The sequence below is a fragment of the Chenopodium quinoa genome, unplaced genomic scaffold (assembly GCF_001683475.1).
Source record: "Chenopodium quinoa cultivar QQ74 unplaced genomic scaffold, ASM168347v1, whole genome shotgun sequence".
In the NCBI taxonomy this organism is placed as follows: Eukaryota; Viridiplantae; Streptophyta; class Magnoliopsida; order Caryophyllales; family Amaranthaceae; genus Chenopodium; species Chenopodium quinoa.
Genome location: NW_018743955.1, coordinates 7780897 through 7798145, shown reverse-complemented (window position 1 = coordinate 7798145; position 17249 = coordinate 7780897). Strand labels below are relative to the sequence as shown.

Below are 17249 nucleotides of genomic sequence, written 5' to 3'. Positions count from 1 at the left end.
AAATCGATTAAATTAAAAACAAAATCGAAAAAAATCCAGAAATCAAAAAATCAAAACAAAATCGAAAAAATAAAAACAAAATCCCAGAAAAAATGAAAAAAAACCCAGAAATCATAAAAATAAAAACAAAATCGAACAATAAAAAAACCCAGAAATCAATTAAAATAAAATCAAAAACAAAAAAAAATTAAAATCGAAAAAACCTAGAAAAAATCTAAAATCAAAATCAAAATAAGACAACGAAAGTAAAAATTGAAACACAAAAATCGAAATCGAAAAAAAAGAAAAACAAAAATCAAAATCAAAAAACAAAAACAAAATCCCAGAAAAAAAATGAAAAAAACCCAGAAAAAAACCTAGAAATCATAAAAATAAAAACAAAAACGAACAAATCAAAAACCCAGAAATCAATTAAAATAAAACAAAAACAAAAAAAAAATTGAAATTGATATCGAAAAAACCCAGAAAAAAATCGAAAATCAAAATCGAAAAACAAAATTCAAAAATCAAAAATCAAAAATCAAAATCAGAAAACAAAAACCCAGAAATTGAGGGAGGAGGAGACGTGTTCTTGGTGCTCTCCGTGGAGGTGTTGCGTGTGCTCGTCGTGGTGGTCTTCGTGGTAGCTTTGGGAGAATGAAGAAAGGGAAGGAGGAGATGAGAAAGGGCGAAGGAGGAGATGAGAAAGACTGATGAGAAAGGGCGAAGAAGGAGATGAGAAAGATCGATGAGAAAGGGCGAAGGAGGAGATGAGAAGAGGAGAGAGAAAGAGTAGGAAAGAAGAGGAGGGGAGAAGCGGCGAGAATAATAGGGTTTAGTATTAATATGGCTGATTTTTTTTTTTTTTTTAAGTTTAAGCGGTTTTCTTTAAATTAAGGAGCGGTTCAATTGGCACCGGTTCAAACCGGTGCCCTTTTAGTTTTTGGCACCGGTTTGGTCTGAACCGGTGCCTTTTATATTTGTGTAAAATGGCGCCCAAATTTGGGCCGGTTTAGGGCACCGGTTTGGCCTGAACCGGTGCCTTTATGGGGGTGCCTTATTGTATTTTTCTACTAGTGTATTTTGTGATAAATATGATTACAACAATGCTTAAACTTAATTAGTATGATTAAAAAAAAATATTCAATAATATTGATATTTGCAACCGTTATATCTTACATGAAGTTTCTAATACTATAAATACGCACGCATACAAGCAAACAAACCAAACACATTTCAAAACACATACTATAGCTAACAAATATTTTCACAAGAAAAAAAAAATGAAGAAGGTAAACCAAAGTCATCCTAGATTAAGAAAATCATGGGAGAATAAAACCTATGAACAGATAATTTCTTCCTCAGAAATGGACTCCTTAACAAGTATTTGTGAAGCTCTCTTCCCTCCACTTGATCCTCCTTCTAAACTCGATCATAATCAACCAATCGATAACTCTATCAAATCCTTCTATCGATCCTCTGGATCTCAAAAACCCATACCTTTCGAGGTAATGATCAATTACCATATACGTACATACTTTAATTCCTCTCTGTCTATTATTTTATAGTCACATTGATAGTGTAAACTTATCAGGGTTTTTTTTTTCTTGTGGTTTAGGTAGCGGGGGTGATGAAAGATAGAGGATTGCCGGAGGCAGTGTTATTGGTAAGGGTAGTATTATGGTTACTATCAACAAGATTAGGGACACTTTTGTTATGTGGATCTCTTTGTTTTGGTAAAGAATGGCCTTACATAACAAAGTTTTCTCATTTGGCAACGGAAAGAAGAGAGAAGATTCTACAGAATTGGTCATGTCACAAGTTCTTTAGTCCACTTAGATTGGTCTTCTTTTTTCTCAAGTCATTGTGCCTCTACTTCTGCTTTTCCTTGGTAATTAATCTTTCTATTCTTATTTTTTCTGCATATATACTTCTAATAAGTTTATTTGACTGCCTTTTATTTAAATGATATACAAATAGTAGATATTTATGTCATATAATATTAAGCTTTGAATTTCGCCAAAAATAAAAAATATTAAGCTTTGAATGTTGCTCAAGGATTTAGTTACTATAATTTTGGCCATCTCTTGTTGTAGTAAATAGGTTATTAGATATATAATTGTATTGTTTGTCAATCAATATCACGATGAATATAACGTTGTTTTTATCTTTATAATTTCAAGATGTACACTTGTTAAAAGATTACATGATATGTAGTTACAAGAATATATACGTGATTAAAGTAAATAAAAGATAGAGAAACACCATAAGTAGTATGTTCAAATAGTATTTTGAGATAGACAATTTTGAGATAGACAAAAACGAAAAAAGTGTAAAGGTAATTAGCACGGGATAGAAGATTGGAAGAAATATTATACTCTATGTTGTCTGTGTGTTTCAAGAAAATATAGTGTACACATGGATTGGCATAATATTAAATCTACTTAGGTCGACTTTGAGTAGATATTTGGTACGAAAGATAATCATTTTCAAAGATGTTATTTTTCTCATTTTTCTTTGTTTGGCCCGTAAACTTCATAGAATGGAATGAAGTTTTACAAATAATAAGTTCGAGTGCTCGGAATTTACTTATTTGAGGAAGTGCCATATTTTTTTGTCCCTTCTCTTTGTTTTATCGTACAGGGCTCTTCTCGTGCATGGTCCAATTCCTCCATAAGAGTATAATAATACATGAGCTAGGAAACAAAATAAATAATTAGGAAAAAAAAATTCAAAATAAAAATCACTAATCTAGCTGAAAATTTCCCTTTAATTCTCTATCACACATTCCCAACAGTATTCTATGATTTTTGGGAAGGGACGAGAAACGTACCTAATCATCCAATTACTTTCGATTTTATTTTATGGTAAGGAATTAAATAAAAGAAGTTTGAAAATTAAATGATATGATAAATTTTTCATTAGAAAAAAAAATCCTAAGTTGGTCAACTGTCTTTAGCTTCTACTACTGTAAAATTTGATGGTTATATATAGATAAGTCAAGCAAGTTCATTGCAACATTTAATGAGCTTTTAGAGCACCGCTAATAATTTATTATGATATAATAGTCATTTGGCGAAAAGGTCTTTTGATTTGTATAGGAAAAGAAAAGGTTTGTTTTGATCCGATCATTTTTATATAAGTCAAAATTTGTTTGTATAAGCCGAACTGAACATAGCCTAACTTATGTGTATCAATTTTGGTTATTCCGTTTTATTAAGAAAGACTTTCTTTCAGAGAATATGCATCATGGATGGCGTGTGCGTCATTATTACCTACATTCAGTTAACTGTTGCATGACATTAGAAGTAGAAAGTAAGGAAGGAGAGAAAACCTAATAATTGGTTGGTTCTTTAAAGTAGTACTAATTTGTACAAGTAATTTATTTGCATAGTACGTTAATTAGCTTGATGGAACAACATTTATCAACTTTACCGTCCAAATGTAAAGAGCAAGTCTTGGGTGAATTGAAATCGTTTTAGATCTATACATTGCTTGTTGTGTTATAATGTAGCATACCAAATCAGAATATGCAATACTGATTATTCATGATGAACAGGTGGATGATAACTCTCATAACGCGGTATGGGAGGCAATAGACTACAAACCTGATACCACCACCACAGATAACAAAGCAAACAACCAAGGGCGGCCTCTAGAAAGTGGCATTGTCGAGACCCTCTATGAAACTCCGTTAACCCTATTGCAATCTCTCACGAGTAAAGGGCTCGATGTCAGAGAGGATCCCAAAGATAACCTCTACAAGATCAAGTGTGATGTAGTCATTGTGGGATCTGGTTGTGGGGGAGGAGTGGCAGCTGCAATCCTTGCTGCAGCGGGCCAAAAGGTGGTGGTCCTCGAAAAAGGAAACTACTACTCTGCCCCTGACTACTCCTCCCTTGAAGGCCCCACGATGAACGAGCTCATGGAGAAAGGAGGAATGATCCCTACCACTGATGGGGCTGTCATGCTACTTGCAGGGTCTACTGTTGGGGGAGGGACAGCTGTCAACTGGTCTGCTGCCCTGAACACTCCAGACCCTGTCTTAAAAGAGTGGGCTGACGAACAAGGGTTAGGCTTGTTTGGTAGTCCACAGTACAAGTTTGCCATGCAGAGTGTAACTCAAAGGCTTGGTGTTACAACTGAGTGTGTGAAGGAAGGATTTCAGAACCAGGTCCTGAGAAAAGGGTGTAAGAATTTAGGCATAAAGGTCGACCAAGTCCCACGGAATTCCTCTGAGGCTCACTACTGTGGATCCTGCTACTATGGATGCAGGACTGCGGACAAGCAAGGGACTGATGTGACATGGCTCGTTGATGCTGTCAACTTAGGAGCAGTGATAATCACTGGCTGCAAAGCCGAGACGCTTCTCTTCACAAAAAATGGCCGCAAGAAAGAGAAAAGATGTGTTGGAGTTTTAGCGAGATCATTTAATGAGAAGATCCCGGGAAAGTTTGAGCTTGAAGCCAAAGTGACCATTTCAGCTTGTGGGTCATTACTGACACCTCCGCTACTGATCTCAAGTGGACTGAGGAACAGACATATTGGAAAGAACCTCCACCTCCATCCATCCCTGATGGTGTGGGGATATTTTCCAGAGGGACCCACTTCACAATTTGAGGGAAAGAGCTATGAAGGTGGGCTGATCACATCTGCACATCAAGTGGCACCAGATCAAATGTCCAACTCCATGCCGAGGGCCTTGATAGAGACACCTGCCCTAGGGCCAGCTGCTTGTGCTGCCCTCTTCTGCCCATGGGAGTCAGGCAGTGATATAAAGAGGAGAATGTTAAGGTATTCTAGGACTGCCAATTTGTTTGTGATGGTGAGGGACAAAGGGTCTGGAGAAGTCCGGTCAGAGCAGAGGATCAGCTATGGGTTAAGTGCAGAGGACAGAGAAAATATGACAGCAGGGCTTCGGAGAGCCTTGAAGATTCTGATTGCAGCTGGTGCTGTTGAGGTTGGGACTTATAGGAGTGATGGGCAGAGAATAGAGTGTAAAGGAAAGAGTGAGGATGAAATAGAAGAATTTTTAGGATCAGTTTCTGCTACCAAAGGGCCTTTGACAGCTCGTTTCTGGGCAGTTTACTGCACGGCCCACCAGATGGGAAGTTGCAGGATGGGAAGGAGAGAAAATGAAGGTGCAGTTGATGAGAATGGGGAGAGTTGGGAAGCAGAAGGATTGTTTGTATGTGATGGAAGTGTTCTGCCTAGTGCTGTTGGTGTTAATCCTATGATCACTATACAATCTACTGCTTACTGTATTGCAAAGAAGCTTGCCGAATCTCTAAAGAATGGGGAGTTTAACATCTAGATAGGTTTTCGATCTGTAATCTGTATTTCTAACTTACTAATAAATTTAAAATTAGGAGAGGTTGTTTCAAATAGAAGTAGGGAGGTATGAGTAAACTCTTGCTTTTTAACTGTGTGGTTTTTCTTTGAAGTTTAGATCAATATGTTGGGCAATAGATAAACTGTTTTATTTTTCACCAATACAGCAGTTCCAAAATCTAACTCAGAATCATGAACCGGTGTAATTTGACAGCCATACAATCTGATCATGAATACACTTGGAATATGCATTCTTATATTCCAATGTTATAGCCTATAGGTGACAGGTTCACAAGATAAAAGCAGGAAAAAAAAAAAAATCAACTCAGATGATACTTATCCAGAAATCTATTCGGCCAAATGCGTCAAAAATTTATTGCATTTAAGAAATCGTATGTCATTGTTACAAAAAATAAACATACATTTAGGTCAATATATATTGCTGAAACAAAATCTCCAAGTTTATGGAGACTGAATTCAATGGTGCACCTTCGGTACAGAAATGGGCTTTGCAGGTTGCATGAGTATATATTCAGATGCATAATGAGCGAGAGGTTTTCACCTGTAACGGATACTTCAGCGCAGCTCTTTTAAGTTCTGTGGAAGACATAAACAAAAAATTGCATTTCTTCCACCACTGAAGAACTTGAGATATCTGTACAAGATTTCAGCTGACAGTTTAGCCGTCAGAATCTGTTTCGCGGAATGGCAGAGGAACTGCTTTTACAGCCCTGTACTTGCCCACATTGTTTAGGTGCTCATTCTCCACTCTGTTATTTGAAAGAAGATAAGAAAAACCAAGTCACAAAAGGTTAGGAGCCTGTTACAATTCTGAGATAAATGTCACAAGTGAGAAAAGCTACTCTTTAAGGGCTTACCTATAAAAGTTCCAATGTCCTCGACGAATTACTTCTAGAGAAGCCAAAGAAAAGTCTAAAAATTTGGCTTCAATATTTCCAACTTTTATAAACCTCATGACACTCTCCACCCAAGCAACTCTTAGGACCAAATTGATAACCTACAAGGAAAGTTACCATTTGAATTGGTTTCTTTTTGACATGTAAAAAAGAAAAGAAGGGGAAAGAGCAAGATGTGAACTTACAATGGAAATATAGTAGATACTTTTCTTCTTCAGAACAAGATCATCCCTTAGCCACTGGTTTCTGGAATTGGGATTGAAAAATCCCCAGTCTTGCACATAATCCCAATATAGCTGGTATATTGTGGCCACAACAGAAGTCAACACGACTAGAATTGTGCTAATAACCGTAGGTTCTTGTTGCTGGGCATATGTTAGCCTAGCACCAGCAGCGACCATGGCAGAAACATACTTGCCCAAGTTAGCTAACTGCTTAGGGTCAGATTCATCAAACCATCTCCTGGCACACTTGAAGGTCATGAAAAGGGAAGACACCAAAAACAGAAAAAAGGGGGTTAACAATTTATTTAAACTCTTGAGTACTCAAGAGGTGCTAGAGCAGGAAATACTGCTCTTTGCATCACACAGAGCAGAAGGACAAGAATGGAAAGCACTTATGATGTGTTCAGCAGAAAATCATTAATAATTGAACTAGGTACCTGCATTGCACGCCAGTAATATGGTGCAAAGGAGATGACATATGCAAGCTCTCTGTACATTGTTCCTTTCTTGCATACATCATAGCGGTGTGTCTTGAAAGTGCCAGCAAGTAAATAGCAACCTGTGGTTTCCATGTGCCTAAGCAGCGGAATCTGTAAAAAATACACATTTGATTAGTATTTGGGCTCATCAATGATAATAATATAGTTAAGCTGATAACATCATGGTTCCACTCTCAAGAAGTACCTGGCTAGTCAGCTGATCAGCCATGAAAAAATCTACCATCAAAACCTGTTACATGATTTCCAAAACAGACTGATCAGCTTAAATTATATACCTACTTTGTAAATCATTACATCAAAGAACAGCCATATAGCAAGATCTCAAGCAAGCATAAATTAGTTAAACATATTACCTTATACAGTGGAGAGAACACTATGTTACGTATAACCTTGAGGAAGCTATATCGAGTTGAACGATAAAATGCATTGAAGGGGCAGATTAGGATTACAAGAAAGATCTGAAAATCCAAGGTAAAATAAAATTATATTCTTCCTCTGACCATATGTGGTCACTGCACCATCACAATTGCACATAATATGATTGTAGTAGGAGAAGAGTAGAAGACGGAGGAAAATAATATTTGTAACAATGACTAACCAGGAGAAGTATGCTAGGAATGGCGTCAACTTGTTGTGCAGAAAAACCACTAGATCTTAATATGAGGTGAATGACCAGGGCACTGACCACAGCAGTCATCAAGGAAGTACATATAAGAAAGGCATCCCTGTACTTGAGAGCTGTCTTCGGTGAAAACTCGAATATGAATGTATAATTGATCCTAGTGGCCTTCCACATAAGCAAGTTGCATCCATACATGAACATATGTAAGCTCAGCAGAGCAAATGTGCTGCACCACAAAGTTGATGAAAGAATAATTTAGAGGGATATTAATCATTCAAAAGTGTAAACAATACCCCAAAAAAAAAAAAAAAAAAAAAAGAGACAACAGAAGGTACCCCTTAGGGCCTGAGGACTCCAGAAATAAATTTTGGGACCATCAAGGGCCGAGGGTAACAACCAAGTGGCTTGACACCACTAGGGCATTCCATGGTCCTTTGCCACACTATTGTCAATGGGCATAGGAGGCGTATATTTGCAGTTTTGCACTCTTCGTCCCAAAATGTTTGCAACTTTTGGAGTTTATGATTCATGATTTTGTGAGTGACAGTTTCCAAAATTTGCAAATATTGCAGGACTGAATAAGTATAGATCTTGCAGAAATAAGTTTATTTCTCTCATTTTATTTCATGTTCTTTACAAAGGTTCCCCCCCCCCCCACCCCCTTTTTTTTTCTTCATAGTCTTGGGTGAAAGTCTCACATGCGGTTCTTGGAACTTTGGAAGTGCTTTCCACAGTTAACATATGTCAAAAAAGTCTAAGATTGGCAAAAGGACGTCATGTGATTTAGGTCATTATGAACCACACAAGAAGAAGATTGTCTTAGTTGGACAGGCCAGAATCTAGCTCAGAGAATTAATCTCTTAGCTCGCTTAGGTGACCTTGGGCTGTACTTCACCTACATTATGCATGAGTTCCCTCTGGACAGTCAAGGACAATAAAACCTATGTGACACATCCTATGATATATGCTACAGGGTTGATAGTCTCACCAATGCCCTTTGGGCCTCCAATGTCAAAAGAAATTAAAATAAACAGTAAGTTTCTAGGTACCATCCCAGACCTTTAATTAGAGTTTCAATTCCAAGTACTCAACGCACTATTAGAGATAGATAAATAGAGGTTTAAGAAATATATTCAAGACAACCTGATGATTTATGAATAATTAAATTCTCAAGGGAGCTAAGGCAAAGGCAATAAGAGTTTGAAAAATATAAGAAAAGATTTGATGATTACCTAAAAATAGGATAAACGGTCTCCATGTAACCAGACTCATCTTTGCTTCCAGGCGAAAACATACCAGAAATATGAGCCAAAATAGCATATACAACAAAAAGGGTCACAAAGCAGCCCGTAAACAACCCTGTTCCAAACAAACCAAAAAGAGTTTATGAACCAGCTAAAAATCATGAAATTTTCTTATTGTTGAGGTTCATGGGTTCAAAAAGATATCTATTCAGTAATAAGTTGCTCAATCTTATAGACAATTTTCTCATCATATAATTGTATTAAATTATCATGCTAGTCAAATTATCATTATCATTGACACAACAGTTTCAGTTCATCTGCCTATGACTAGTGAGAGTTATTTGAGATCACATTGGTATTCAAATCAAACAAATAATAGTGCATTGGTATTCTTAACTGATAACTAATGTGGAGCAAAAAACAGTTAGTATGGAGCTTAAAGAATGAGAAAAGAAGGGTCTTTGTGGGAGTAATAGATAACTGCAATTTCTTTCATAATTGATAAACACATATGAAGTATACTATTAACTTAATTTAAAATGGTAGTGGAAAATGATTAATCATGTGATACAACCACCCACTTAAGAAAAACTACGTGTCAAAATTGAATTCAACTAAAGGCTAATTGGTTATATTAATGCTAATTACAAACATACATGTAATTTAATCAAGCGGCAAACAAACTTTGTGAATCAATTATATCATTGGCGGCATTGTCAACAACATCTACATGCAGAGTGTATTGTGATATGAAAGAATGACATTTTATCTAAGAATAAAGAGGTCAAATATAATTAACTGTTAATTTTTTTTTCTTGGGCATTAGGTACAAGATAAACTTACCAACAAAAAAAGTAACCATGTGGGAGTCTTTCTGTTGCTGAGGACGCAAGAACTTCATAGCCTTTTTCCTGTCGTTGTCGGCAAAGTGCTTGATGAATAAGGACTCCACTTCATCCATTAGTCTAACCACCTTTATGACACCACCATGAAAAATAGCAACTCAATTAGATAACTTTTTTTTAACATAAACTCAATTCTACAATCAACAAGTTGGCAATACAAAATGTTTAACTCTCAAAAGTTACAGCAGCCACTGCCTAACAAGATCTTGAATCCTTCCTATAGCCTATTGCTCTTGTAATCTTATATTCATAATGTTCAGACTATCCAACTTTACGACGAAAGATTCCAAGTTCAATCTACTTTTCCTCTACATTTTGGTGGAAAATGATGCGTTTAAGGGACTCAATTCAAAGCATTACATGCTATTAACCAATACGCTAGAATATTTCAGAAACTACAGAAAGCAATTTATGATTCACATAGAGGGGGAAAAAAAATCATTTCCACACCTTGTCAGAATTCATGAAATGGGAACTCTTCACTGTTTTCAGATAACCAGCAGATGCTTGTCGATTCGCTACCTGTTCAAGCAAATGAGAATTCTCACATTAATCACAACTGATCAAAATTTACTTTATAAGAAAATTATTTCACCATACAAATTTACACAAGCATCTTTTGCTAGGGAAAAGGTTAACGAAGCCACTAGCGTAGATTTTATTCCAAGAACAACTGTAAGAAAAGTCCATTTGGATAACTAAAAGCAATTTGGAACCATTGAGCTACCAGTTGCACTTTCTGAAAGTACACTTACCAATATTACCACAATGTCTCTTTACCCCAGTGTATGCATATTGACATTCTAACAGAAAAGGAGAGTATACCTTTTTTTTAGCAGAGGGGTATCTATTTTTAGTGTCCTTCCCAAGTAGAATACTGTCCGAATTAAGGAATCCAATAACTACTTTGGTGAAAATGCTGATTAAAAGTTCCACACCATTTTATGATGGATGTTGGCATGAAGAATTAAAGTGTTTCTGTTTTCCACATGATTGATGTAACTAGTAAATTGTAGCTATGTGGGTGCAGCTGTTATTGTTACATACTCCAGCATGGTGATAGGATAACGATTAATCCATCATTTTTTACACATGAAAGTGAGTAAGCAACCAACCATTCTTAGATTGTTAGAACTTAGATGACAAGTCCATAATAATTTAAATCAGTGTTATACCTTGTCGAACTTCTTGAGAATCTTCGTGAATGCTACCAAATTCAGTGTACTGTCAAATGGTAGACCACAATTAGCATTTGGATATCATTGCATATGCACCAGCTATATCGAAATAAGGCAATCAAGCGAGAAACATAAACAAACTCCAAAAGTTTCATATATATACCAGTAAGTTTTTATAAGGCCAAGACCCCTGTAAAGTTCCACAAAAGCCCCTCTGATCATCTTTTCAGCACACTGAATTTTCTTCCTGTTAATCATCTCCCTAGGGCAGTCCTTGCTAGTACTGTTGGCTAGATCCTCCCATAATGTAGAAGTTACAGCGGAAATTGTCCGAGCTGGGGTGGTGGCCGGAATGTCAATCCTTAGGGCCATCTTTGGCTTCCCTTTCTTGGTCTTAGACCGGGTAGCCGCCCCAATAAAATTCAACCCATTCTTTTCAAGAGCTGCTACTACCTCATCTGTCTGTGATGAGGCATCTGTACCCTCATTGGCATCAGACAGGTTTTCTGCAAATTATTGATTTCCATCCTCTTTTAGTAATCAAATCCAGTAAAAAAGTATAGAATTTCTAACTAATCACTGCTATATCAATTCATTTTAGTAGAATCAATATGAAATTTCTCATAATTCAACGTCAAGTAATACAACAAAGTTAAGCAGTCCTTAAATCCAAGTTCAGATACTTCTCTGAGGAATTAATACAAACACCTTGTGTGCAATTCCAAAACTCGAAACCCCAGAAAAAACCCTCCAAATCAAATCCCAGAAATTAAAAATTACCACTTATTACATCAATTTTAACAAAGATCATTGGAAAACATTTGATGGGTAAGTGGGAAAAAAGGTGGAAACTTTAGATTATACTAGAAAAGAGATCAAAAGTGGTGAGACAAACAAAAGAAATAAGATTTGATTAAGACAGTTGATTTTTGTTTTGTGGGTGAAGAGCAATTAAATTAGTTGGTGTCTAATCCCTAAAAAATCTAGGTGAATTTTTGTTTAGAGTTCCACACGATTGCTATTATGTTTGTGTTTTTCTTAACAAATGTCAAATTAAATTAGGAGAATGTAGAGATTTCTTAGGGTTCATACTTTGTATGAATGACATGCACTACTTTTTTACTTTCTTTAAAATAATCAAAGTAATTATTAACCAATTATAGAAAAGAAAAAGAAAAAAAAATTGCAATGTGAATTTGTGAAATGTGAATAGGATAATGGATTAGTTCTAAAAAATGCGAAACTAAAATTAAATAGATTTAAGGATGTAATCGTATAATTTTTTACATACACTCGGGTGTGTAGATTTAGGAGTACTCACACACTCATTTCTAAAACTTTTGTTGGAAAAATGTGTTTTAGTACTCCCAATCATTAGTTTTATAAAATTTAAAACTTTCTTAAATTTTGTGAAAAAATCTAAATAGACATCTAAATAAGAGACGGAGGTAATATAAAGTATTACAGAATACTTATAATAGTACAATACTGATATATGGAATTTAAAAATATAGATGTGGCAAGATTAAATTAGAGGCCACAATTGCATGAGAAATTTGGTGAAAATAACCCACTTGGTTCCTAACCAATAGCATAACATAAGGAATAGTATTATAAAGTAGAAGGTCAACATAAAAAGTCAGAGGACATGAAGACTAAAAAGAATATAGTGGAGATCCTATTATAAAGTCCATGATAATGAATTAATTTAATGATAATGTCCTACATTACATAAGCAACCATGTTATATTGGACCATATAGTAACATTTTGAGGGGCACTGTAACTCAGGTGTCTGCCACTATAAATATATACTTAATTAAATTATAATCGAACTTATAATCTAACCAAGCTTATTTAATTATCTACAACATTTACTTTGTAAGGAGAAAATTCCTACTTAACCAACATCATTGCTAGTAGACCGAGATGGTGATATTTGAATTTGTGACCTCAAATTTATAGTTACATGATGAGTTTTGCACCGTCGTTTTTTCTTAAATTATAATTCATGTACAAACAACCGGCTACCAACCTAGCTACCACAAATAACATACTACGTACTTGTAATTAATATTAATAGTTGCCACTAATCTATTCAAGTTGCCATTTTTGTTTGTTTTGCTATTGAGAGTCGTCGTATCCCACTAACTTCTTTTTCTTATCATATGGCAAAAGACACACTATTACTTACTGTTTTTAAGCATTTAACAACTAACAACCCACTATATGTAGCTATATATATGAATATATATTGGACACTACTTTATGTAGGGTCAATAATATAATTAAACCATCCGTAGTCCGCTAATTTTGAAGTTGCTTCTATAATTTTTAAAGTGTTATATTAATTAATGGTTTGTTTTGGCACGTAATTATTTACATGGATCTTGTATACTTTGTATAATAAATGTATTGGGTATAATTGATAAGTGCGTCAAATTTATTCAATTGAAGAAATTAATTGTATTTGATATAGAGTTACTGAATATAAACGGATCAAAGTATACTACACGTCTACACGTACATTGTATACAAGTTTTTACCAAGTACTAAACATTTCCCTTACAAAATTGGCTTGAATTTTGAAGAAGTGAAACTAAGTTGCATTAGTACTCCATACTTTAATCTATTTTGTATATGTTAATTATGTGGAACAATTAATCTCTATAATCTAATAGTATTAAAAAATAATGGGGTCTCATTAGTATTATATTAGATATTAGAAACAAGAAATTAGGCAAAAATATGAGAAAGCTATTAAGCTAAGAAATGATATGACCTCGTATTACTGCTATAATTGTAAACTTCAAAGCAAAAAATAAAAGCGTGCTTCACTGAAATTTTAGTACTCATGCATGATGCATGTACGTCTACTCAAGGTCATCTTATATATTACTATAATCTTATGACTTATTTGTTGTGTCAAAAGATACATATAATATTAGGTAGTGATGTAAACGATTTCGATATTTATTTCTATCCTATGTATCTTATGACTATGTAAACATTTGTGTACACTTAGTATATAATTACGGAATATGATTTGTGTATAACTTTTCATAGTGAAAAGACGTTTGTTCTCCATCAAGTAAAATTATTTGAATGGATTATTTGTGTTTGGTTGCCAAATTTCAAAAAGTTTTATGTATTATCTCACAAAAAAGTTATCATGTTTAGGAAAGTTAGTGGAAAATTGGATTAGTGTCGTAAGCAAAGTTTAATTTGTTAATGGAACTAATGTTAGGTCTTGATCAAAACATATTCATATTTAAGTTTGATAATGCATATTATATATATATATATATATACACACATACAAAGACATATACTAACATGCATGATATAAGAGTGGTCAATAGGATAATTATTTTAACGTTATTTTATTATTATTAAATATAAGATTCATGTCAATTTTGCTAACAAGAAAGATTCAAGTGTAATTATGTAACAAAATCATGTTAATAACATTCATAATAAATGAAAAATTATTGTACATAAACTTACCAGAAGTGTCCGAATTTCGCGTTGAATTAGAATTAGAACGAGACATAAATCCTCCATGAAAAGACGATTTTGGTGATGAGAAATTCTTTCGACGACGTTGTTCTAAGATTTGCTTAAGGTCTTGTAATATTTGTAGTTGCTTAAGAAGAGCTTCTCCTCTCTCTAGGAACTCAGTTTCCCTAGCACTGTAAAAACGATTTACCTTCTCTAATTCCTCATCCAACACATCAAAAAACATCTTCACCTATATCATCATTAATTTTATCGATCTCTATGTTAGGGTTTTTTTAAAAAAAAAATTAAGATCATGGTAAACCTTTGACTATAAGGTATAGTTCGATACAATGTACGTGACAATAAGTGTTCTAATAGGGAGAGTTACATCGTTTTACCTCATCTTCTTCTGAGAAGAGTTGAGAAAGTTCTGTTTCATTTTCTTCGCGTAATTGATCTTCTTGATCATCCTCCTCTTCTATAGATGTTCTCTTCACTGCCTGTAAAAATTTTAGTTACCTTGTTATACTAGTAACTCTTTTAAATTCTAAAATAAAATAAAGGAAATTTTACTTTTAATAATTTCATGATTTAGTAGTTTACGTCACGATGATTTCGTGCATGATGGTTATTATACCATAAAAATGGCCCCATAATCATGCATAACAGACAACATTTAAAGGGACAAAATTTTGGTCTTTACATCAACTTCTAAAAAAGAAGAGAAAGTGACCTATTTGCTTGCTATCAACATACAAAAATTTAAAGAGAAACCGAAAGGTATGGAATGCATTTTTAAGCTACCTAGTGCTTAATAACATATATTTTTTACCTTAATAAATACAAATAAAAGAGGGTCCGATTTTATTTTTCTTTTTATGTCCAATGAACGGGGAGAAAACATGTTTACAAAGCTTTTTCTAGATGACGATGTTATTCTCTCACATTTTTTTTTAATTAGAAACATAGGATTTTTTTTTTGTATTTTTTTTTTTTTTTATACAAGAACTAGCCAGGATTTCTTTTTAATTATTGGTTAATTAATGTTAAAACCTCTATATTTTTCATCACATCATTCATATTGAAAGAATATTCTAAATAGAAGTAAACTCCATCAGGTACTACAAATGAAACTAAGATTTGATATATAAAATATTTTATAATCAATGTTATTGTATGTTGATGTTAGTTATGTTACACACAAACACTACTAATTCACAAAAAATTGTTATTTTCAACCAAAAAAAAAAATAAAAAAAACTTATAAAAGCAAAAAATTTCATTTTTATTATATTTTTCTTATATTATAATTATGTACGGTAATATATTAAAACTCCAAAGTTTTTATATAAATAATTAAATTTTAGGGTAAATTTTATAACTTTCTACTCGCAATATTTATGTTATTTAAATGGAAAAGATTGTTTTCTTGTTTATTATAATATGCCATTAATATAATCAACTTAATTAATAAAATGTGTCCCCACTTCCCACACACCAAAAAGCCATTACACCAATAATACATCATTATTTGTGCATCTAAAATCAAAAGTTTAGGCAACAAAAGTTAAACACTCATATTTACTCCTTGCCACAAATTAAATTAGATACGGGTGGCCACCACAAAATGATAATGATATTCCTTTTTAACACGAGATTACGGGATATTCAAGTATAACAATACATAGTAAAAATAAATAAAATTCATTACCACCTAGCTATGTTTTAAAATTGTGTCCAAAACTAATGAAATGAATACCTCAAAAAACTTTGCCCTAAAACCAAATTCTAAAAAACGACCTTTTAAACTGTAGCTAACACGTATTTTGTCTCGCCCCCATTTGTAATTTATGTTATCCCAGCTCTGTGACTAATTTGATGCCTTAAAAGAAAATATCGATATATATAGTGTAACATACCATGAAGGTTATAACCACCATGTAAAAAAATAATTAAAACATTAAATTCTTTTTTATGTTTAAATAAAGATGTAAATGACTACTAATATTATATTGTTCAATTTTGCAACGTTACTTAAGAGGGAAAAAAAAAAAACCTTCATGAAATAGTCCTTTAATATTAAGAACAAGAAAAACATTAGCAAGTGTTTTTTTTTTCAAAGTAATCATCAAAAAGTATATGCTTTAATCCTAACTTAAAGCCTTTAATCACTTAAAATCCACGTGAATAATCAAGATTAATGTGTTCCTTAACCCTCCCACACCACCCCAAAAATATGGTAAGTATGGTTAACGTTTTTTCGAAAACTCGAAAATGAGTTATGTATACCTCATTATCACCTGTTGAAGAAGAGCTACCAACATGGAGTTTATTAGAGAGCATGGAGACGAAGGAACGAACGGGATCGAAAACCGAGTGACCGAAGCTGGAGCAATGGCCGGAAGTGTAAACTTGAGCTGCTTGTTTTGGTTTGAGGGAGAGTTTAATTTTCTTGATATGTTTTTTTAGCTGCCAATAGTTTACAAAATAATCCTTCCATTCTGGTATAAGTTGTGCCTCCAATTCCTTTGAAAACTTAACCATCTTTTTTTTTTCTTTTTTTTTTTTTTGGTTGAAATTTTAGCCCCTCTTTTTTGTTTTTTCTTTCTTCTTTGTTGTATGAAAACAAAGAAGAGGAGAGGGGAGGAAAGAGGAAGAAGATTGCATTAGAGAATTTTAGTAGATTTATTTATATATATAGAGTGGAGAAAAATTTAAGAAAAGTTTGTTGGTGCTTGGTGGGGCTAGTACTCTTGTACTTTTTTTGGCATATGGGGGTTTTTTATTAATTTAAACTAAACTTAAATTGGAAAGATTTTATTAAAAAAAAATTAAAAAAATTAAAAAAT

The 17249-nt window shown here is 33.7% G+C and overlaps 2 protein-coding genes across 2 annotated transcripts; one reads left to right on the top strand and one right to left on the bottom strand.

Moving 5' to 3' along the window:
* The first annotated feature begins 475 nt into the window (after positions 1–475).
* Positions 476–5555, top strand: LOC110689402 (long-chain-alcohol oxidase FAO1-like). The gene is made up of 3 exons (XM_021866188.1): positions 476–1487; positions 1598–1870; positions 3539–5555. Exons 1-3 carry the CDS (start codon positions 1263–1265, stop codon positions 5291–5293), a joined length of 2253 nt encoding a protein of 750 aa, XP_021721880.1. The 5' UTR covers positions 476–1262; the 3' UTR covers positions 5294–5555.
* Positions 5556–5659: 104 nt separating this feature from the next.
* LOC110689401 (phosphate transporter PHO1-like) lies at positions 5660–17169 on the bottom strand. Its single transcript, XM_021866187.1, has 15 exons — positions 16690–17169; positions 14799–14900; positions 14407–14650; positions 11064–11406; positions 10898–10946; positions 10173–10244; positions 9661–9790; positions 8806–8932; positions 7550–7799; positions 7305–7409; positions 7136–7180; positions 6889–7041; positions 6413–6697; positions 6189–6328; positions 5660–6080 (listed from the first exon to the last, which is right to left on the bottom strand). Exons 1-15 carry the CDS (start codon positions 16942–16944, stop codon positions 5990–5992), a joined length of 2391 nt encoding a protein of 796 aa, XP_021721879.1. The 5' UTR covers positions 16945–17169; the 3' UTR covers positions 5660–5989.
* Between the last annotated feature and the right edge of the window lie 80 nt (positions 17170–17249).